General features: G+C 37.7%; 1 protein-coding gene across 1 annotated transcript in view; it reads right to left on the bottom strand.

Annotated features, from left to right (window-relative positions):
* LOC149144049 (mitogen-activated protein kinase kinase 6-like) overlaps positions 1-23,062 on the bottom strand; it is an 82,114-nt gene extending 59,052 nt beyond the window's left edge. Inside the window, exon 1 of the mRNA XM_089446184.1 lies at positions 22,889-23,062. Within this exon, the coding sequence (XP_089302310.1) occupies positions 22,889-23,047 (159 nt within the window). The 5' untranslated portion in view covers positions 23,048-23,062. The remainder of the gene's footprint in view (positions 1-22,888) is intronic.
* Positions 23,063-25,171: the final 2,109 nt, after the last annotated feature.

Raw genomic sequence — 25,171 nt, 5'->3', positions numbered from 1 at the left:
ATATCCACACACACAATTGACACCGTTATTTTCGGACAAATGTCCCCGGAAAAACCAAATATGGGAAAATCGGTGCAGCAACTGAGGGCTTGTATTATTATGCAGTAGTTTTTTAATACAATCTTTGGATGCCTTACTGGCTATCCAATACAGAGAATCTAACTGGCAGAGAAATTAATGAGAAATACCTCACACTATCACTGGAGATTCAATATTGATCCAGGCTCTGGATGGCAAGCCCTACACTACCTCTGCGTCAGCCTACGCAATCCAACATCACAGCTACTAGAATCTGCGTCACCCTTCTTACTGGTTGATTTGCCTCTGGGACTTCGACTCTTCTGCCCTTTCGGTCTCACACCCCAGCTTCTGGCTCTAAAACTCGACTCTCCAGCAAATTTTGAATCTCCTGCCAGGCTCTGCACTGCCTTAGCATGGCTCTACGCTGCGCAGTGTGGCTTTGTGCTGCCTCTTTTGGATCTCTCTTTGTCTCCTTTGCAATGTATCCCCGGATCAGGAAACTCTCAAACCGGAAAACTATACCTGCCCCTCACTGCAAGAAATCTCCTCGATGACCTCTCCAACAACTGTTGTTGTTGCTCTCTTAAGAAAATCGATCTCTGATCTCTCACTTGTGAAAATTCCTTAATCCCGGGAATTCCTACTACAGCGACTGATGATATTTCTCCTACTTGCTAGATTTACATGAACAAGTTATTTGCAATTTCCTACGGCAAACATCGAAATACATACATTGCATCCTACACCCAAAAATAATATGTCGAAACAAGAAACTAAACAATAGAGAAAGATACACATAAATGAAACAGTTAATTTGGGACAAACATCCCCGAAAAAACCCAATACGGGAAAATCAGTGCAACAGCTCTGAGGGTTTTATTATTATGCAGTAGTAAAATCTAAATACATCTCTGGAAGCCTTCCCGACAATCCAGTTACAAAGAATAATCCTGACAGAGAGATTTGTGAGATTACCTCACACTATCACTGGGAATCCTGGCTGATCTAGCCCCAAAAAGATTGCCCCCGGCTTTTCTGGCTGCCTCTGCGCAGTGTCTGCGTCAACCCAGCGTCAAGCTCACTGGGGACAATGTCAATCCTCTGGTTGGTTGATTTGTTGCCCAGGTGATTCGATTTCTGCCTCCCGGTCTCACACCCCGGCTCCCGGCTTCTGAAACTCGAATTCCCTCTGCAAATTTCGAACTCCCTCTTGGCTTCTAAGCTGCCTTTGCGTGGCTCTATGTCAACCCCTCTGGCTCAGCGTTGCCACTGCTGGATCTCCCTTTGCCTTCTCTGCTGAGTATCCTCCGACCAAGAAAGATTTCCCTTCAAATATTATCCCTGCCCCTCACTGCAAAAGCCCACTTCAAATTTCTCTTCCAGCAACTGCTCTACTTCAGAAATTTGATCTTCTAAACTCTCTGTGTATCTTCCAAATGACCCTCAAACCTCCTTAAATAATTTTCTCGTTGACATTCAACAGCCCAGATTAGAAGGTAATCAAAGGCTAAGATCATTTCTGCTTGATCCTCGTCTTCTTCTACAAGTTATACCCACAATTAGACTAATACCCATTAATTATTTTAATTTCCTAAGTTTAGACTTAAGGTCCCATTAAAAATAATTAATTATTTTAATAAAACTGTCTTTAGGTGGAATTTCCCAAAATGCTTTCTGGGTTCTTTGGAATACATTTGCCCAAGCCTCCCTGCAAAATTTGAGACTTGGAGCACATTCGATGCTACCAGAAATCAACATCACTAAATATATTCTCCATGTGCCCCTCAAGCCTCTTCTTATATCTTTCTATTGGACAACCAACGGCCCCGATTAACTTCTAATCAATGGCTCAAATCATTTTGTCTTGATCCTTGTCTTCTTCTAGAAGTTTCACCCACAATTAGATTAACACCCTTTAATTATTTTAATTTCTTAAGTTTAGACTTAGGGACCTATTAAAAATAATTAATTATTTTAATAAAACTGCCTCCGGGTGGAATTTGCCAAAACGATTTCTGGGTATTGGAGAATGCATGTGTCTAAGCCTCCCTGCAAATTTTGAGATTTAGAGCACATTCGATGCTACCAGAAATCAACATATGGGGTCAACCAAATCTCCCTTGAGAAGTTATGAAATGATCCAGGGTGATGAATAGGGTTGTCCATTACCAAGCCTACTAAATCCACCTAGTACTTTTACAAGCTCCAATATGACTTCAAGGGAAGATTCTCCACTAAAAATCTTCTTAGGGTTTACAAGAAAGAATATATCCAAGAATTATATAAAGAGAATGCTACCTCACCACTAGATAAGTACATTTGCACTTAATAATTCAACATATAAATCCACAAGATTTAGAGATACCATTTACTCAATAAATCATTGTTCATCCATAAATTCTAGCCATGACAAATCAAAGTAGTTGCAGATTCATCCACAAATTATCACCTCAATGAGGCACATTAACCTTCCATCCATAGCACCAAATTCAAGACGAAAAAACTAAACCGAAAAATTTCACAAATTTCTAAGTGTGCAAAGGGATTTATCTCTTAATCCAATCATCAAAAAATAATGAGAAGGTGCATCTTTATTTATAGGAGAAGCTCAACTTCCTTTACATTAAAATATTAATTTATTGAAGTAAAAAGCCCCTAATCTAGCCTATGGAGGGGTAAAAATCCCTCTTCTTTTAACTAGTTAATCTACAATACAAAAAATATGGGTTATTCAAATCCACATGTACAATGATCTACACCAAAACCCCCCCACCAAAAGAGAGAGACACCTCCATAAATGAGGGAAAGAAGGGCTTCAATGTGCAGCATCCAACTCCAAAGGTCCTTCAACCATGTACACTTCTCCACTCAAGCATTTATAAATCCTTCAAAAGTGAGTGTTGTTACTACAAAATCTAACACCTTGGTGCAAAGCCTCACTAAGCACTCAAGATTGAGAGCAACAATGGGATTAGTCACCAACGTCACTATTACCCACCAAAAAGGGTAATCCCATAGATGAAAACATTTTCTCCTATCTTGGACAACTACCCTGCTACTCGTTTATGATGATATGCTTGTTTCCTCCACCATCTGCACCTGTCATACACCTCTCACCATCAAGCATTCCTCATGAATGAAGGTGGGCTACCACGAAACAAGTACTTTGACTATTTTGCAATCTAGTGCTTTTACTTAATGTTTTGGGCATTTTATTATGGATAAAGGGGTGATTTGGATGATTGATTAATCTTGATTGTAAACTTGTTCACTCACCTTACCAGGGGGTTAATATTCAGCCCTAGTCCACTGGGACTTCCCCTAAGGCCTTAGTGTCATAGGAGGGGCACTACTTGGGAAACTTGGATTGAAGTAGTGTGTCCATTACCTTTTCCATTTTCACATTTTCCATGTGACATCATTTCCTTGATATCATCTCCATTCTTTGGTTAATTGTCATTAGTTCATTGGGATTTGGCACTCACTTATCCACATCCTTAGATTGGAAGAGAAAACATTGCCCTGGAGGTTGATGCAACAAAAAGCATGAAAAAGCATAAGTTGGCCATAATGAAAGATGGCTAAAAATAGCAACTTCTCCCATGTCAGTGAAATCAAACTCACCGAATTCAATTTTTTGCAAGGAATCTAAATATGCAACTAGAATAATCATAAGAGGCTTGAAACCCTAACTACCAAAAATAGTAGTTCCTTACATGTGACCAGGAAAAAGCTCATTGACATCATGAATTCGCAAGGATCCCAAATATGTAATCATCTCTGACCTATGGACCTTTAAACTTTGGCTATCAAAAAATAGAAAAATTGCTAAAAATAGCAATTTCACCAACACTGATGAATATGCCTCTGAAATGCCTCAGCAACGAACTAAAATCACTAAATTACTCGTCTCTGATCTCTATGAGAGCCATCTCTGACTACCAGCCTAATGAAAGTTGGTTGGATCTTAACCCTCCATTTGCATAGGCAAATATGGAGGTTAACAAGACCTCATTGTATTAATTGACTTCAATACTTGTCTCTGATCTCTATGAGAGCCATCTCTGACTACCAGCCTAATGAAAGTTGGTTAGATATTAACACTCAATTTGCATAGGCAAATATGGAGGTTAACAAGATCTCATTGTATTAATTGACTTCAATATATTTAAATCATATATTCAACATCTTATGCATATTGTTAATATGTTCTTTCAACATCCACAAGTCATTAGAGGAAATTTTAGCCTAAAAGTGCCTATGAAATTTTCATGTACATAATATGTAAACCAATCAAAATCCTTTAAATTCAAAAAGAGGTGCATGTAAATATTTTGGAGGGAAAATAAAAAAACCCACATTTTTTAATTGTATTTTTGGCTTATCTACTTATAGGTTTAATCAAATTTCAAATGTAGACACCAGTGTTGCATTAATCGCGATTAAATAGGAAAATCGCGATTTTTTCAAATCGGAGATATTATCGGCCGATTAAATTGTAAAAAAAAAATCGGCGATTTTTAAAAAATAAATAATTTTTTTTTTTTAATGAGGAGGAGGTGTCCCAAGCTACCCCTATCACTAGTAGAGGACGTGGTCTACCTCTTGTAGCTCCTAGTTCTTCAGCTTCTAGAGCACAACAGAGTCTACTGCCAACTCCACCGACCTCTACATCTAGAGGGGCAAAGGAAATCAGTAGTATTAGACTTTAGTTATTTGGTTCATTTCATTGTATATGACATTATGACTCATGATATGAGATAGATTATTATATTTTTTGTTGATATTTTGCGGCTGAATTGGGAGTCATGAGTCAGGACTTACTATTCAGGACATGATTCACTGTTATGTGTGATGTGGCACTAGAAATGATATTAAACATCTTATATATTAGTTCTTTTATCATATTTATGTGTCAATGTATTTATTTTATGTTGTAGATACTTTAGATATTAAAAAAATTGAAAAAAAATGAATATTTTTGCATGTTACGATTTTTTCCCCGCGCCGAATTAATCCCAATAACGATTAGTGCAACATTGGTAGACACTCGTTGGATGCAGAATTAAATTTCACATCCAATGAGTACCCATTATGCAAACTTTTGAGAAGATCCACATTGATCAAAATTGAAGATACATTAAAAACGTGTTGAGCATGTTTTTTTAATATATCTTCAATTTTTATCAATGTGGATCTTCTCAAAAGTATGCATAATCAGTACTTGTTGGATGAGAAATTTAATTCTGCATCCAACGAGTGTCTACACTTGAAATTTGAGTAAGCCTATAAAAAAATAAGCCAAAAATACAATTAAAAAAGTAGTTTTACTCTTTTCCCTCCAAAATTCATAATTTTTATTTTATTATTTTTCTATTATTTTATTATTTTTCCTTTGGAGACCACTTTTAGGCTGAAATTTACTCTAATGTAATTTTTCAACGTTGATACAAGTACGATTTCAAGAGTATGTAAGCAGTCGAATGTAGTGCCACTTTGCTCCAATGAACCAAAGTATAGGACAACAGGGATTGCATCTTTTAATGCAATTTGGTTGAGAAGGATAATTGTTGACTTACATGTCATACAAGTTAATAATTGTAGACTTCACTATGATAATCAAGGTTTCCTAAAGTTGGCAAATATTGAACAAAACATGTGGAAGTGCAATGTCAATTTATTTTACAGTTGATGGAGAATGAAAAAATAAAGTTCATATTGAGCAACTCGAGGGAGACTGCAGATATACTTGGTAGGCCTATCAGTGCAACTCTGTTTGTGTATTTTAGAGAAAGCCTGGGGTAATCTCTAGAATCACCATTAAAGGAGGGTGATAAAGTACATGTAATGGCCATAACTACTACTTTAGCTAGTCTAGTTAGAAAGTGATGAAAAGCACTCGCCTGGCAGACTTAGCAAATTCGCAACTTGGCAAGGTTGGTCACAATGTTACTTGGGAGCGGGAGCGAAAGCAGGGAGCGGGAGCGACATTTTCAGAAGCTCCCAGTTTGGGAGCGAATCCCAGAGCGTTTTTTATATAATATATATATATATTTTTTATATTTTGATACATATATGTCAACAAAAACATGTAGAATAATGAATTAGATATAAAAAACATAAAAAAACATAGATTGAACCATACAACAACAATCATCTAGAAGTTATAATCTTCATCAACAACGTCCACAAGTTAGTAACATAGTAACATACAATATATTGAGTCTCATGATTCATCAATATTAAAGTTTCAAGCTTTCAAAATTCAATATATAACATTTATCATCATTGATCACCAAAGTTGTACTTGTAAGCTAAGCGTAACCATTACAACAAATAATATCTAACATGAAATGAAATGTTATAAAATGAAATGAAATGAAACAACTTTCAACTTTCATGAAGCATCATATTCATAATTCATTACTAATGAGTTATAATTGCCAACTTCAAACTTAAATTGTCATATATTGTTTAAAAAAATATCATAATAAATATGAAAGAGACAATAGTTATAAAAGCTACTAGAAACTAGAAAAGAGAAGTAAATCTATTATCTATTTCTTATGCTTGGGCCTCTTGCCACCACAAGAAATGTCTAATTTTTTAGTCTTGTTGGAAAATCAGGATCTTTGTCATTAATATCACCCTCTAAGCATTAATATCCAGAGGTATCTTTGTCATTACCTCTGTATCTGTATAGGGATCTTTGTCATTAATATCACCCTCTAAGCATTAACATAAGATAGAACAAGCATAGCATGTCAAGTCAAGATTTTGTTTGAGTGATGCGTACATTTTTAGGAGGGTCATGATAGAGGAGTTCGACAACCAATGTCACTAACATCAAGGTACATAGAGGGATTGGTGCTCTTGATTAAATACGAGTTCCATACCCTAATACATGACAAAATTCAATGGAAACATTGCAATCCCCCAATCCTGAAAAACTGATAAGTCTGCTGGATTTTGAATGAAATCTAAAATTCTACTTTCTCCATATGAAATCCAATGAGGCCGGAACCACTCTCAAACATCCTGAGTCATTTCATGGTAATGTTAAAAATTTAAGTAAAAGGATGAAAATGAATATTAAGGAGAATGTTACTTTTACTTTAAGAATTTAACATTACCATGAATAGCATATCAATACTAGGGCCTAGACTTGATCATTAAGCTGCCCCACTCAAAAATTATTTGTTTCTTTAAAAAAAAAATGCATTTCAAACATTACTACAAAAAAAAAATTGCAAAAAAGGAAAAACGCTCCCGAAAAGGCAGGGAGCGAAATTTTTTTTAGAGAGCGCGCTCCCGCCCGGAGCGCAGATTGGGAGCGGGATCGAAGGGGCGCTCCCCCGCAACATAGGTTGGTCACAATTATGGCAACCTTCTTTGGCTAGAAAATTTACCAAATGAATGTAAGGAGCACAATCCATGATGATGATGTGGAGGAGGACGTGCTTATGTATTAACCACAAGGGTTCTAGGTTGCAAGTAAGGAGCATTGGGTGTGTGGGCTGATTAAAGATGGTTATAGTTTGAAATAGGCTCCAAAATTTTGTACACAATTTTTGACAAATTTCTTACAGGGTCTAGTTCAGAAGTCTCTTTGATTCATATATCTATGTCTAAAGCACAGGTAGTGATTGGGTAATTGAAGTGGTTTATGTCAGTGTCGCAAACATCATCGAGTTATTAGCAATGTCACAATATTTTTGCAATGTGTACTCCAAAGCAATAAATTGAGATTTTCCATGTGCTGATTTCTAAAAAAATAATATGTTTTGTCACTTTAAAGTTTGTCAATTTTGATTCAATGGCCCGAGTTCATGACCCCCAATCATTTTTGGTCAGTCAAAATGTATGCAACACTACTTTATAATCATCACAACAATTAAAGACAATGCAAATCCAATTTAAAGGGTGCAATCTGATTTTTTTCGTTCTTTGACATGTTTGATCTAGGCTTCTTTCATCACTACCTAGGTGACAAATTTAGCAAACTAACAATAGTATGTATCACAAACAAAGTATGCCAAGAGTTTATTGGAAAAAAATTAGAATGGTTTCAGGCCTTCTTCAAAGTGGGACGACAAGAAGTCCATCATTGTTGGGACTTAAGAGGGGATTTAACACACTCCAAAATAACTCAAGGCTAATAAATGTAATGGTGACTTTAACAGAATGGAATTAACTCCATTAGAGGAAATTTGAGGTCTAAAAAGGGCCTCTTAAGGAAATTAATAAAAAAAAGTGATGACTTTTCAAGGAAAAGAAAGAAATTTACATTTTTTATTCATATTTTTGACTTATCTCCTTCGAGTGTAGGCAATCGTTGGACGCGAAATTAAATTCTGCATCCAACAAGTACACTGCATATTTTTTATACACCCATCACCAGATAAACTAGAAATACATGGAAAAAACATGTTTCTTGCATCAAATTCCACATCCAACAAATGCCTACACTTAAAATTTGAGTAAGCCTATAAGAAGATAAATTGAAAATATGATTAAAAAAATAGTTTTAACTTTTCTTCTTTTCCCTCCAAAAATATTTACCTTTATGGTTGGCATCATCATCTTAAATTCTATTGGTTCTTTTAGAGTTTATTTTTGTATTACAATTTTTGTTTTAAAGCCCAGTTTTAACCTCAACATTCCCCTAATGATTAATGCCATTAGTTAAAAGGAAGTTACATTCATAAGGTAGCAAACCACCTAAAATAAAAGGAGATCAACCATGTTCTATTAATTGATTCCAAAATAAAGAAAGCATACATTCTACATATTATGCATGTTGGGAGTCCATTCTTCAACATGGTATCAAAGCCATATCAACCTCGTGTTTTTAATAATAAACATTAAGAAAAGAGTTCATCTAAATGATCAATGAGAAAGAATCAAGTTTGTCGGCTCAAAAAGAATATAAGCCCATAAGGACAATTACATAAAAAAGAAATAACCTACAAGGGAAAAACCAAGCTCAATGCAATGCATAAGAGAGGTTATGCTTGAACCTTGAAACCACAAATAGACACATGAAGACAAGGAACACAATCATGCCTAGCCTAACAAGATAGGACCATATATAGACTCGATTGCAAATGTGTCTATTGAATAGAAAACACAAAGGATTCATAAAAGAAAGAAAGGCCTAACACACCTATAACAGACAAGATTGGTGGAAGAAAACCAAAGTGAAGGAAGAACTCAAAATGCATTTGAAGAAATAGAAATCACAGATGCAATTCAAGGAATAAGGCTTGTTACCCACCTAAATGGATAACCCCGTAGGAGAAAAAATTTCTCCTACATTTGACAGTTAGCTAACCAGCAACCCCTGACATTCACATCTTGATGATGATATGCCATATGCATCCACCATCTGCGTCAACCATGCACCTCATATGCATCTGCCATCTGCCTCAACCATGCACCTCTCACCATCCGACATTCCTCCTAGATGAAGGTGCACTGCTACTTAACAAGTACTTTGATCATTTTGCAATCAGGTGCATATACTTAATGTTTTGGGCATTTATTACAGATAAAGGGGTGATCTAGATAATTGACCAATCTTGTCTATAATCTTGTTCTCTCACCATAGCAAGGGGGTTACCCTTAGCCTAGTTCAATGGGACCTCCTTGAGGCCTTGGGGTTATAGAAGGGGCACTACTTCGAAAACCTAGATTGAAGTAGCATGTTCATTCTCCCTTTCACCATACTTAACACTTTCCATGTCACATTATAAGCCCTATATACCATTTCCATTCTTTGGGTATAACTTGTCATTGGTTCATTGTGATTTGGCACCTTGAATAGGATTGGAAAACATTTCCCTGGAGGTTGATGCAGCTAAAAGAATGGAAAAACATAATGTGGCCACAGTGAAAGAAAAAGAAAATTAAAATGCAAAAGATGGTCGAGACATAAGTTAGCACGTGGGAAAAAGCCTAGCATGAGCTCTACCTTCCTCATTAGCCATCACCTGGTTCCTGAGCACTTGATGCTCTATCTCACCAAAAGGAACCCTTGCATGTCCCAACCCTGATGAGCGATAAACCGCCTCACCTTAAGGGGTAAAATTAAATGTTATATCGTAAAGAGCAAGCTTTGATTCGTGATTTATGCACTATAATACAAAGCATTATCAAAAATAAGTAAAAGGTACACTAGAGGGGTGGAAAAAGCAGGCCAAGCAAGGTAACTCATGCCGCCATGTTTTCTCCCTCCATTATAGCTATACACTCAAGGTGTGGACTCCAATTAGCCAGCCCCTGACAATGGCACTTGGCCATGGAGTCTTTCCCCTTCATTGCCACTCATTTACACCAACACCTATTGATTGAAGGGTTAACCTTGGAAATGCCACCTCCCCTTAAGGGTTGGAAGCACCTAATAGGGTTGATTATTAGCCACCCCTACCAAGGTAGGGAACACCTTTACAGGACTTGGTCTAGTTAGATATTGGAAGGTGATCCCAATTTGAAGTATTAGTATGCCCTTAACATACAAGTTTGGCGCACTTAGATGCTTTATGATCTTAGTCTCTAATAAATGGTTGCTTTCACTTGAGTTGAAGTTGGTCTTGCTAGGTTGCCCACAATAGCACAAGCCTTGAGAGCACCCACTCCATAGGTACCCAGGCCCTACAAAGAGATTGATGACTTAGCAAATGTAGTGCTTCCCACTTGTATCAAAGCATTGGGCAGTATGATGACTTGAGCAACTGATACAAATCCAAAAGTACCCTCGGGGCCTAGGACATTGATCTTCTTTTGTCTAGCACAGAGAATTCTTGATGATTGCACCACTGAACCTAGCATGCCCCCAAGCTAGCCTTGACACTACCTAATGGGCAAGCCATGATTCAAAACCCAGATGAGGATGATCTTTGATAAGATGACTAAGGAGGGCTTGTTGCACCTGATGGAGCCCTAACACTAGAGAGAAGCATTACATTGACCATTAGAGACCCATGGAGCTACTTTGAGTTGATTTGAGGATTGCTCCTCAAATGATGGATAATCATGATGCTTGGACACTTTTAGCCTTCCTTTAACCGTGACTTAGTATTTGGCACTGAAAAGTGCATGATGTCATCATATTAGAGGCTTACAGCTGACACGTGTGGGTCTATTTTGGCATTATTTCATGTTTGAGCTAGTGGATTGGCCTGTGACCTAAGGTTTACTAGTGTTTACTCATTATCAAACTTGTTTAGAGGCTTCTCAGTTAAAATTAGGTGAGGTAGACCTCATATAAATAAAATTCCACCTCACATATTCATTCATCATCACTTATGGATTATTTTAGCTTCTTAGAGAATTTCAACATAGCTCTTGTACCTCGCTACTCTTGTGGAGATGTGATCTTGTGGATTTTTACTATTCGAGACTTGTCCTTGTGGAGACATCATTTTAGGATAAGGAAGGATTGTTCGTTGATATCTTGTGAGTACTTTTCTTGTTCAATAACTTTTATGGTTAATGAATGCAATGTATCTTACTAGGGTCTCTATATTCCATGTCTACATGCTTATCTTTGTAATATCCCTTAGGTTAAAATTGCCCTTAGGGTTAGGAAAGAGCACTAGACAAGTTTGTATTCCAATAATATCCTTCAATTTGACAATCGGAGACAATATCAAAATGCAATAAAATTGAATAATCATGTATTCAACAATTCATGCCCGTGAAACCAATGCAACAGTATAGTATATAGTTTAGATCCACAATCCTCCAACACAACAAGGGTTATCACATCAACCAAACCCATTGCTTTAATACCCTAACTCTGACCTTGCCTCTATCTTCAATCCTTTGTACAACCTACTCCTACAAATCTACACTATTCTAGTACCTGAGATTGTCTTGGTGTTGTTGTTGCACTAGTCTAGGCTTTTGCTGCCTCCCGAACCCTCTTCATCATACCTCATTGCCAAGAGGAAACTTGTAGCAAGCCTTATTTCCTGTCACAAGAATAGGCCACTATCCAATAGGACCTTAGGAAACAAGCTATGGCCTCCTTCAATGCCCTAAATCTGTCTGTAGCTACAATAGGACACTTGTTACAACAGATCTTGTTAATTTTAGTTAACAATGGTATGTTTTATGCCTAGCACAATTACTTCAATGTAATTTTAGCAGCCCAATGACAATTTCCAATTTAGTTTTCCAACAACAATCACATTAACCATAAATCACAATGACAGTAATTGTAGATAGAACATAAAATAAAATGCAGAAGACAAGCCAAGGCAAGAGGACGCCAAATTTGGCAGATGCCAAGGAAAAACCCTTTGATCAATTCTTCTTATTATTATATCAAATGTTCAGCAGAGAGACAATACAAAAAGTCAAAATTGACTTGCCAAAATAAATTCAAAACAACCCTATCAAATCTACAGTCAAACTTAGCCCTAACCAGAAAGTCAAAGATGGTCAATGCAACAGTCAAACAGTCCACTTAGAGCTCGGTAAAACCCAGTCAAATTTAATCAGAAGAGAGAGAAATTCTATTGTAATTTTCTGCAATCAACGTTGCAGTCAACCCTGAAGTCAACATCAGTCAAAGTGCCCAGATTGTCTCAATTTTTGTGCCCAATAATGCGGCCTAGAGAAACAGAAATAATCCACCAAAAATCACAGTCAAAATTGGTCAAAGAGTCCCTAGTCAACGCTGGTCAAACTTGGTCAACTCCTAAAATTTTCAACCTTGCAATTTTGTCCAGAAATTCGACCTCCCTGTGCCACACGTGTGAGAGAGAGAATGCCCAATACTTGTACGAACCAATGAGAGAAGGAGAAAAGAATACGAGAGATGATGCCCAATGAGGCGAGAGGTCACTTGTATTTATACAAGTCATTGAGGTTGAAGTGACATGTCTATTGGGCTTCATGAGCCTACATGATGATGTGGCCGACCTGAAAAATTTACACGTGTGGGCATAAATTCAAAAACACATTTCTGCTTATCCAAATTTGATGATTTTAGGTCGATTTTGGTCCCCTCTCAAAAAGAGGAATTTAATGCAATCATCATCACCATCAAATGAGTTGTCTAAACTGGAATTTGGCCCTAGTTGTCAATTTTAACACTCCCTCTCAAGTAGGGAGAATTCCACCTGCCAATCCATCCATCATCATCGATCATCATGCCATCCTATCGTCATGTACCATCTTTGTATCTCATCTCATCTTTGCTTTGTTGAACATTGATATGAATAATGAAGAAGAATTGATCAAGAGTGAGTCACAAGACCTTACCACTCTCCACTAACAAAAGTCAATCCAGAGGTAGAACCTCAATCAAACTTGATCCCAGATCAAGTTGTTGAACACCATGCATCCTAGACATAGGGAGTACGGTAGTACACAATGCGTCCATCAGTAGTGTTATGGTCCCTATCCACTTTTCCCAACTCATTGGCTAGATGAGAGGTACTTCCCATGAGTCCCAGATTACATGGGTAGGATGTATGTTGGGGCATAAACAGGAGAAGATGAACCACTCATCATGCTCATATGCTATAGGAGAAGGTGAACCACTCATCCTATGCATATGTCAATCGTAGGGGAAGGTGAACCACTCACCCTACACACATGTCATCAATCATAGGGGAAGGTGAACCACTCACCCTACACACATGTCAACCATCATGGGGTATCACAGGGGAAGGTGAACCACTCACCTTGTACACAGCACACCAATAGGGGAAGGTGAACCACTCACCCTATGGTCGCTCATAGCTCCAAGAAGTACCCCAAGCCCCCAGGAGCTCCCAGAGCTCAATGTCCAACTCAAGTGGGACCCTCATGGGAGGGTCTTTCCACGACTCCAAGTCTCTCTCAGAAGGCTAAGAATTTGACCTTCCCTAAGGGCTTCGTGAGGATGTTTGCGACCTACTCATTAGTTCTAATGTGTTGGAGCCTTATTGCTCCCTGTTGTACCATATCCCAGACAAAGTGGTACCTGATATCAATGTGATTGGAGCAATCAAGGAACACAGGATTCTTTGAAAGGTGAATCCTACTCTGGTTGTCACAAAAGATCATGGTGGTTTCCATCACGTGCTCAAATAGCTCACTGAAGATCTTCCTCAACCAAACAACTTCACAACAGGCCATACTAGCTGCAATGTATTCGGCCTTGGCAGTGCTTAAAGCAACTGATTTTTGCTTCCTGCCCATCCACGAAATTGAAGCAGACCCCGATGAGAAGCAACATCCTGATGTGATCTTTCGATCCACCATACTGTCAGCGCAGTCAACATCAGTATATCCATGTAGCCTCAAATTCCCGACAATGTATCTCAGTCCATAATTGATTGTGCCACGGAGATATCTCAAGAGATTCTTAACAACAACCTAATGTATGTGATGAGGCTCGACCATAAATTGACTCAACGTATTCACAACGAAGCATATGTTCAGACAAGAGTTTACCAAGAACATTAGGGCCCCCACAAGTTGTCTCTATTCATAAGGGTTTGACAATTCGGGCCTAGTTGCACTACCACATAGCTTCTTGAAGTTGAGTTCATCGGACTAGACACAGACTTGCAATCCACCATCCCACATCTCTCGAGTAGTTTCACAATGCATTTTCCTTAAGAAAGGAAAATCTCACCTGGCTTTTGCCAGACCTACAGGCCTAGAAGTAATGCATCAGTCTTAGGTCCTTCATCTCGAACTCCGAAGCCAACTCCCTCTTGCATTGATAAATGACAGGGTATGTACCTATAGGAAAGAGATCATCTACATAAAGGACCAAAAGGAGAAGCACGTCCTTTTCAACCTTGAAGTATAGATTAGGATCAGCATCGCTCCTCGTAAATCTCAGCTTCATAAGATAGCTATCAATCCTCTCATACTAAGTCCTTGGGGCTTACTTCAACCCATAGAGGGATTTCTTCAACTTGCATACGTGTGTCTTTCGATCTTGTACTTCGAACCCCTGAGGTTGTTCCAAGTAGACTTCCTCCTTAAGTGATCCATGCAAGAAAGCAGTCTTAACGTCCATTTGATGTAGGCTCCATCCTTGAGTGGCAGCAAGAGCAATAATAGATCAGATAGTGGTATATCGGGCAACCGGTGCAAATATCTCGTCATAGTCCACTCCTTCCTTTTGAGAGAAGCCTCGAGCAATGAACCTAGCCTTGTATTTCTCAGCACTCCCATCTGCTCCATGTTTGATTTTGTATAGCCATTTTGAGGTGACTATGGACTTGTCCTTCGGTCTAGGCACCACATCCCAGACATCATTTTTCATGATAGATTCATATTCCTCATTCATCACATCCTTCCAGACTTGGTGCTTTACGGCTTCTTCAAATGTACATGGCTCAGTTTGAACAATAATACTCATAGCAGCTAAGTACCCTTGATACATGTTCGGCTTCTTACTTTCACGAAATGTCCCTCTTGGAGCAATATGTCTTTCAGCATCTTCAAAGTATCTTTGAGCCACAAAGGTCTTTTCCTTGAGGTAGAGGGATCACCAGGAGGTGGATCAATGGGATCCATCAGGCCTTCAACATCGAGCATAGGCTCATTTGTTAGAGGTTCATCCTATTTTTCTGCAACATCATCATTATCCTTTCTTGGAATGGGGAGATCTCTGGCTTTCCCAAGGGCAGTGTCTTCATCGAAGGTGACATCATGGCTTATTTCCACGTCTCTTTGACCAGGCACATAGATTTTATATGCTTTTGAATTTTCACTGTATCCCACAAATATACCTTTCTTCCCAGATTCTTCCAACTTGTTTCTTTTCTCTTTAGGCACATGAAAATACACAGGACAACCAAAAATTCTAAAATGAAAAACATCGGGTTTCTTACCAGAGAAAACTTATTCAGGTGTTTTGAAATCTAGTGCTTGATGCAGGCTCCTATTTCGAACATGAAAGCAGTGTTGGCAATTTCTCCCCATAAGAACTTTGGTAGACCTTGATCATGGAGCATGGCATCGGTGGCTTCCATAATTGTCCGATTCTTCCTTTCAGCAACTCCATTTTGCTCAGGAGTGTATGGAACGATTGTCTCCCCCTTAATGCCAACCTCTCTGCAAAAGTCATTGAATTCATTTGATTCATATTCAGTTCCATTGTCGGTCTTCAATATTTTGATCTTCTTCCTTGTTTGATTCTCCACCAAGGCTTTGAAAGAACGGAACCATTTCAACACTTCATCCTAATTCTTCAAGAAATAGATCCATGTTTTGTGAGAGAAGTCATCCAAAAAAATTGCATAGTATAAGTATCCTCGTAATGATGTTATGGGCAACATACCAGACAAGTCAAAATGGACCAATTGAAGAATATCGGTAGTTTGGCTTTCACTTGAAGGGAATGGTCCCATTGTAAGTTTCCCAGTTGCACAACGCAGACAAACTCCTTCATGATTCATGTTGAAATCGGGCATACCTGTGACCATCTTCCTTACCCCAAGTAAGGCTTTGCAATGTAAGTGGGTGAACCTTTGGTGCCATAGCTCAAATTGAAGTGAAGCATCGCAAGTCAAGGCTCCCAAAGGACTTCCTCCAACTTGATAGAGACCATCAACCCTAAATCCAAGTGTGAATGCATCTTTAGGGTTTCTTTGCCAAATACATACCTTTCCATCAATGAATGCTACCTTGAAGCCTTTATCTTCCATCGTAGAAATAGACACCAAGTTCTTCTTCAAATCGGGCACATACAATACTTCTTGTAGATGAATGATTTGACCTTGATTTAAGTGAAGAGTGACAGTACCTATCCCTTTCACGGGTAGGTGGCATTATCTCCAAGTATGATCTCCAAATTAGTCTTCTTTTCAATCAAATTTGAGAGGGCCTCTTTGTACCTAGTGAAGTGCCTTGAGGCTCCACTATCAATCAACCAATGATCCAAAGTATCCGGAGGAGAGGCAGTAGATAGAGCGGAAATAATATAAAACTCCTTTTGTTTTTCTACAACATTACTTTCCTCATACTTGGAATTTCTTGATCTTTTGGGAGGTCGACCATTTCCATATCGAGCAGCGAGAACATTCTTTTTCCTTTATTGTTGAACTTGTTGTTCCTTTGATTGTCATTGCCTTTGAAGTTGTTGTTGTTGTTGTTGTCATCATCCCATGGAGAATTATTCTTGTGAGGACACTCTCTAGCATAGTGGCCAAACCTGTTACAACCGTAGCACCTTCCTTTCCTTCCTTCTTTCAATCCTTGCTTGAATCCTTGACCTTGTCTACTTGGACCAGCATTATTTTTTCTCTTAGCATGAGCAAAGAAGGTAGTAGCTTCATTTCCATTTGAAGGTTTGTCTCTCTCCATCATCCTTGGATTGTTTGCAGTCCTTTGCAACCAATCCTTCTGCAATCACTTCAGCAATCAAATCTCCTTGCTATTTAGAACTCCTTTACCAAATAGACTTCATAGATCTGTTAGATTTGCTCCTCAGCTCAAATATCTTACCCTCTTCTTCACAGATATGATCCTCTATGGCCAAATCTCCTCGGCACTCCTCAAATCTATAATCACGCTTTCCTGCAATCGCGTTGTGAATTCATGCAATCGCATTGCGAATTCCTGTAACGGCGAATTCTTTGGCTTCTTCTTAGGGATTCGACCCTAGGTCTACCATACATGGCCTGACCTTCCACGATCTTGCTTGCAACAGCTATCTCAAACAGATCTCTCTCTCACTCATGAATAGCTTTCATGAATGATCACTTGCACAATGTTCTCCACACATGAAGTCCATCTCAAGTGTGTATTTTTCCTTTAGGTTATTTAGGGAACCCTTGGTCCTTTAGGGTTTTACCCACTCAACCATTTAACAAATAATTAGAATATAAAATTAGTTAACTTAGGTCCCAAACCCACAACTTTGGGTCAAAACCCCAACCACTTGGGTAACTTGCCCAACCAACTTACTTTTGGTGGGTTTTCTCCACTTGGAAATACCTTCCAAGCTACCCAAATTTCAACACCCAGAGGACCCAGGCAGGGAGAGATTGTCTTGCTCGGCTCCTTCACCAACGGTCATCAAATCTGAGATGTTGACCTCATTGACCTCATCTTCAGCTCCCCTTTGCTTCTTTGGAGTTACACAATCCAATAGCAGACATACTTTGTGTTTCTCATTTTTTATCATTTCATGCGATTTTATACGTTCTCTAATTGTACCTTTATCTCATTCTAGTTTTATTTTTAGTCATATTTTTGTCTTTTAGCTTTGGAGTTACAATTGAGTCGCATTTGCACTCCACATGTCTTGTATTTACACCAAATGTATCTTTTAGTCCCATTGACCTATTCTTGTGGTCACCCGAGGACATTAATAAAATTATCTTATCTTATTTGTTGGGCTTAGTCATGGTTGTAGATTAAAATCATTATTACAAAGCGAGGATCCGTCTCAAATCGATTTTAAAGTCAATTCGTTGGGTTGGCCAGTCGTTTGCTTCAATTACAGCATAGCTTAGTTTATTGACAGAGTCGAGAAAACCTTTGAAATATAGTGTAAGTGCCGAAGAATTATTAAGTCACGACTTAAGCTGAAGATTGGTAAAACCAGGTTTTATAACGCTTTTCCATTATGGACCTTTTAGACCCTCGGACCAGCGAATTAACTAAATTGTGGAGGCCTTTCAGTTGGGACCCAATCCGGGCATCTAGCACTTTTTGAATTCGCAAGTCACAAAGTCATTCGAACCCCAAATTACCCCAGACTAGGGTGGACATTGCAAGTTGTAAAGCACCAGACTATCCCAGACCGGGCCAATATTAATGTGGGCTCTATTTGAGAAGAAAGAAATTATTTTTTTATGATTTTCGCACTTTATAAAATCTAGTGTATTATATTGGGTTTGCATTATATTTAAGTTTTAAACTTATAGCATATTTTAGACTTAACCAGATTTGTTAGTTAAAAAGGGAGAATTTTTGTTGTCCAAGACTTGGATCAGACATGAAGCAAGAGATAAGGAACAAAGGGTGCTTTGGAAAGACCAAAGTGACAACAGTTAGTTAAGTTAGAAAGTACATGTCAAAATAAAGTCCATGTGTTATTACCTTATATTAGCTTAGACATTCAAATATCATGTAATTATGTTTAATAACCACTAGCGGCTTGAATTATTGGCAAGAGTGGGTGGTGATATTCCCCCCCAAAAATGTGGTATGTTTCTTCTTGTGAAAAGAGCAGGGTTGTCATAGCTGCTAGGTTAGGCCAAAAGTGATGTTAGCCACACAATTTGACATATCCCATCTCTTGATAGGTGGTAGATGCTCGACATTTATATCTAGGGATGATTCTTGTAATTCTTTCCTAATTAACTGGAGTACAAATAGACATCTATTTATACTAAAAAAAATGAGAACTAATGCAAATCTATTTGAATGGTTTTCTCTCTCATTTTCCTAGTGTAAACTCTCTACCAATGTTGTATGCATTTTTACTAACATCTCATATGATACAGATTGGGTGAAGCCTTTTCTTTTCAAAGCTACCAATAGTGATCTTTTTGGACATGTAAAATTTTGGACTTTTTGTAGCATGATTTATATAATTGCAGCCAAATAGTTTAGTCATAAAAATATAACATTATGGATTTGGGCAGAAAACTCCTAATCATATTGGAAAACAAGATGTATCAAGGAGGATTCTTGAAAAACCATATAGGGGTGTGGAAAAACACAATGTGATACAATAGAAACGAAAGGCATTAGAAAAGGGGAGAAAGAGAGTCAACAAAGGAAAAAAAAGAAGGAAAAGATGAAGAAACTCATGAAAAAATAAGATGATGAGAAGACTATGAACGAGAAGTTGAAGACACTCACGAATAAGTAGAAGATAATAAACTCCAAGGGTTAGATTAATTAGTTGAACCATACACCGAAGGCATGTTGCTAGCATGAAGGCCATAGGCCACAGGTTAAAATCAGGTAAGAGTCCCTTGAAGCTTCCTACCACTACTGTGGTTGGCAGTTGGGTTGCCCTCCATCCAGATATTCCATGGAAGAGAAGGAGATAATGCGAGGTTTTCCTTGGAAAGAAAAAAAGTAGAAGATGATAAAGAAGTGCTTCGACAAGAGGAGGATAATTTATTTTAGCTCCTCCTTAATGATTCTCCTTCAATTGTTGGTGACAAAAGTCTTGAAGTGTGTTCACCTTGAGAATGATGCTTTTAAAATCATTAATCCTCAACCGAACTAGAATAGGCCAGTTCAGGGCTGGTTCCATGTAGTTTGAACTTTGTAGAATGTACCTTCCCGTGCAGCGTAAAAAATTTGCCTTCTTTTTATTTTTTGGTTTTTTCATTTGGTTGGCCCACTTCTAATTCTCCCCTAGGCCAACCTAATATTCAAGCCTATGGCCCTCCACCTAATATTCAAGCCTATGTTCCTAGTACTGCTATGCATTTCATGGTAATGTTAAAAGTAAAAGTGACATTCTCCTTAATCTTTCATTTCCATCATTTTACTTAAATTTTTAACATTACCATGAAATGACTCAAGATGTTTGAGAGTGGTTCCAACCTCATTGGATTTCATATGGAGAAAGTAGAATTTTAGATTTCACTCAAAATCCAGCAAACTTAACAATTTTTCAGGATTTCAGGGTTGGGATTGCAACATTTCCATGGGATTTTGTCATGTACAAAGGTAAGGAACTAGTATTTAATAAAGATCACCAATCCCTCTATGCACTTCGATGTTAGTGGCATTGGTTGTCAAACTCCTCTAATCATGACTCTACTAAAAATGTACCCATCACTCAAACAAAATCTTGACTTGACATGCTACATTTTTTCTATCTTATTTTAATGCTTAGAAGGTTATATTGATGACAAAGATCCCAATATAGGCAATGATTTTGATGATATGTAGGTATTTGTTGTAGCATAATTTTTTTGGATGCTAGAGGCCATCTAGAGCCTATTTGTTGATGTATTTTCGGTTTAGGGATGGATTGCACTCAATGCTATTTTGGTTATGTGCACCCTTATATGCTATATAAATGAGAACTTTTGCATATTTGTGTATAAATGGTTTGGATTCATATGGATGCACATATATATATATATATGTGTGTGTGTGTGTGTGTGTGTGTTTTTCTTTAAAATATGAATATTTTGTGCTTTTGGTAAACTGATTTTTTTTCCAGTTTTTTACCAGTTCCCGGTCCACAAGGTTTTTCAGCTCGATCAGTGGTTCAGTTCTGATAACATTGATTCCAACCATGGGTGTGCAAGTGCCCCCACTCATATTTTGTGGAAATAGTTGTAAATATTTTTATAATAGAGAGAGATACTAATGTTTTGCAGCAAATATCCGTTGCAATTTGAATAATGTCAACAATGGTTAGGGTTTCTACAAATTTGTACCCTAAGTCTTAACAAGTTCTAATATTTGAATAGTTGTTGACTCTGTTGTCGATTGCAATGGGAAACAATAACCATGATTTTAATATTGTTACATTATTTGTTAATGTTATAAAGTTATGGTGGCAAGTTACAACATTGCATGATAATATGAAACTAGTTAGATTTACGATTATAAAGCTATTAGAATTTAGTACAAGTTTAGCAATTCCAAGTGATATACTTTTATCTGGATTTGTCATAATTATATGTACAAAAATGTATACATAAATTCCTACAGATGCCTTTATTGCATACTACTACATCTAGCAGGCATTTAATTGAGTGTGGGTCAACAAAATGCACTATGCAGGTTATGAAGGTTCCCATGCATGCACAGCATTGAGCAGCAAAAAAAACATAGCAAAGAATATGGTAAAGAAAATTATAATAAGAGCGCTGCAGCAAAAAGCAATTTCAGATTCATCATGTAGCAATAAAATTAGATCAAGTTTCTACAGACGAGGAATGGGTGAGTGCTAGATGGAGAACCGTAATGTATTTTGACCCCTTCTTGATATAAGCTTGCAATTGTCCTCTATGTTTCTATGGTAAACGCTCTGGAACTTCAGTTCCGACAGAAAATCCAAGATCATTACAGTTCCTGATGTTCAAGGCTTTCAAAAAAAAACTTTAAATCATTCTAGTTGAACTTTGTAGAACTTTTGGAGAAGTAGCTATGGATTTGAGTACTAGTGCTGTTTGTATTTTTGCATAATTTTTAATAAGAGCACTGCAGCAAGAGCAATCCCAGATTCAGCATTTAGTGACAAAATTACACCAAGTTTCTACAGATCGGGAATGGGTGATTGTTAGATGGAGAATCATAATGTATTTTGACCCCTTCTTGATATAAGCTCACAAGTGTCCTCTATGTTTCTATGGTAAATGCTCTGGAACTTCAGTTCGATAGAAAACCCAAGATCATTACAGTTTCTAGTGTCCACAGCTTTCAAAACAACTTTAAATCATTCTAGTAGAACTCTTGGAGAAGCAGCTATGGGTATGAGTACCAGTGCTGTTTGTATTTTGCATAATTTTTAAATAATTTTGAATAATATCCATTACTCTTCCAATAGGTGTATAACAGCTAATGCACCCATTCCACTGCTACTTTGATTCTTCATAGCTGCATCACACTTTGCTATATATTTTCTTTAAAATATTGCAATTCTCTTGGAGAGGCATGTTGTACTTCTCAGGCCGACATACCACTTTTCGTCATATGTAAGCATCAATATAGTGCATTTCTTTCTTTATTCCATATTTTCCAGTGATTTTCCTACTTTTAGAATGTCCAACAAAATTTTTTCATTTGTAGCATGTTAAAGGATCATTTACATGGGTTTAGTTCAAGCTGCGATCTTGATTGTGCAATCACTGACAGCAGAAAAAATCATAATACATAAAAAGCACCAAATTAGAATTCACTGTGTATAGTCAACACTGACCTTTAAAGCAAAAAACTGCCCTGTCCATTTATGACGAACCAGTTGAACAACACCACCACTTCCTTTTCCAATGACACTCACAGTCTCTAGGTCAGCCAGAGTAAACTGGTTATCAAGTGGCTCTATTGGAGATGGCTGGACCAAAAGTTCATAGTACATAAAATTGTTAATGTTAGTAACTCAATCAAGACAGATTGAAAGCAATTGCTTCAAAAGATAATTCAAGTCAATCTACGTTCTATAAGCAGTTCTAGACGGAGAATCAAAATGAATGGAGTAAATTCTCAGAATTAAACTTAAAGCAAAAGTTCTCCGTTTCAGTATGATAACAACCAAAAGGGAATTTATAAGTTGAAGAAAAATTATGCCAACAACAACTTCTTGAGTAAAGAAACAGAAGCAACAGAACATTTTAATCAGTAATGCATGCAAGATGTTCTTAAACACATTACATAGCATTTCCTATCTCACGCCATTGCCTGGAAAACAGTCTCTCCAAATATATCGTATGCAAGTTCCAAAGAAACTGTGCATTTCATTGAGTACATTTCCATAGATTTGTCTCAGGGCAGAATCTTGAAGCACGGTTACTAAGATTAACCTTTGCTTCCTCATTTCAGGTAGTTGCATATATATATATATATATATATATATATATATTATTGAATTAATGCTTCATATGAAACCCATCAAACTCGGCTAACTTTATAATCCAGGGCTCCACACCTACCACGGGTTAAATCAGGGTCATTAGCATACTAAAAACTGCCTTTCAACCACTAGACCACAAGCCCAAATGGCTGTTGCATAAATTTTCACTAATTCATCATGAGTATAATGCAAGGAAACAACATTTAAATCCAGAGGATTGAAGAAACTTAGTTTATAATCTTGTCTCTAAGAAAACAATATTAAATTTCAGAATCTAAATGTAGACAAAACAGGCAACCATATTTTAACCCACATCAAGATCTTTAGTTACAATACAGTAGAGTTCATTCTTGGGATTTACCTTTTCCATGTTAATGCTCAATACCAGGTTTGACAAAAAAAATATCCTCTGCTTAGTAAATAGAAACTTCATTTTGCTAAAATCCATGAAATAGCTCTATTCATAAATGTTATGGGAAATGCTGGAAATGTGACCTGCAGCATGCAAATTTAGGATCTTCCAGTACGAATCTCTCTCATGGGACCTGCAATGTAAGAAGTGACTCAGCACCTGAGACATAATAGAAGAAAGCTGCCTAGAAGATAGGAAGGAACTGAAAAACCACATATGTGAATGCTACAGAGGAGGCAAATGGTAAGGAAGCAACAGCACTGTATGGATAACTCAACCAGAATGGGTAATCAGATTGCAGGACTACTTGAAATTAAACATCCCATGAAGAGAAGAGGTTTTGGCTCAAATAAGAACCAACTGGCACAGGCTAAGGTGTGAAACAAGACAATAGGAAGAACCAAAAGAAGAAATGAAAAGGGCATTTTGAGTATGTAGAAAGGGAGAGGTGGAGACCAAGTAACATTGCCTAATAAATTGTGAGGACAATGGCATCAAGAAAGGAAGCAATCTTAGAAAAGAGCCATTGGGGGTTGACATTCAGAAAGGGTCAGTGATGGTAAGAACCAAAAGAAGAATTGAGAGGACGTGTTGGGTATGCAAAAGGGGAGAGGTGAGCAGCAAGCAGCATGTCCTACTACATTGTGAGGACAACCACATCAAGAAAGGAGTAAACTTAGAAAAGAGAAATAGGGGGTTTGACATTTAATGGGGGCCAAGTAGAAGACACAATGAAGAGCGACCCAAGGATGATATGCCTCAAAAACAAATCACTGAAAGCCAATCCAGCTTTTCTATGAGACCAGCGCACTGACAGAAGGCAGTCAAATCCAGATGAGTAGTACAGAATTTGGGATATTCCAAAAGTGTTTACATCATGTTTGGGATGCTTTACGAAGTTAGGGTTACATGGTCTATGTTCAGCCCCTGGATGGTTCGAGATGTATTGGCACATGGAAGATGGTCCATGATGAATTTGCACAGTGGAGACAACTTGCTCAATGATTGCTTGACCTCAGTTAGGTGCTGGCTTGGTATTCTTCCCTTGGGTGTTGGAGTTCTCTTGATAGTTTAGTGGATGCCCTTAGTTGTGGCCACATGAAGCGCTCACTTTCTTGGAGAAGACCCTACTTGAGTAGAGAAGCATTGTGCAACCTAAAGGTGGGCATCAAGCCCAAAATAGCATGGGATGAGTTGGATAACTGTTGAAGCGCTTGGAG

The sequence above is a fragment of the Pinus tabuliformis genome, chromosome X (assembly GCF_031772625.1).
Source record: "Pinus tabuliformis cultivar Carrire ecotype Pingquan chromosome X, CPIR1, whole genome shotgun sequence".
Classification (NCBI taxonomy): Eukaryota; Viridiplantae; Streptophyta; class Pinopsida; order Pinales; family Pinaceae; genus Pinus; species Pinus tabuliformis.
Note: the sequence above shows the minus strand (reverse complement) of the source record. Positions and strands in the feature narration are given on the sequence as shown.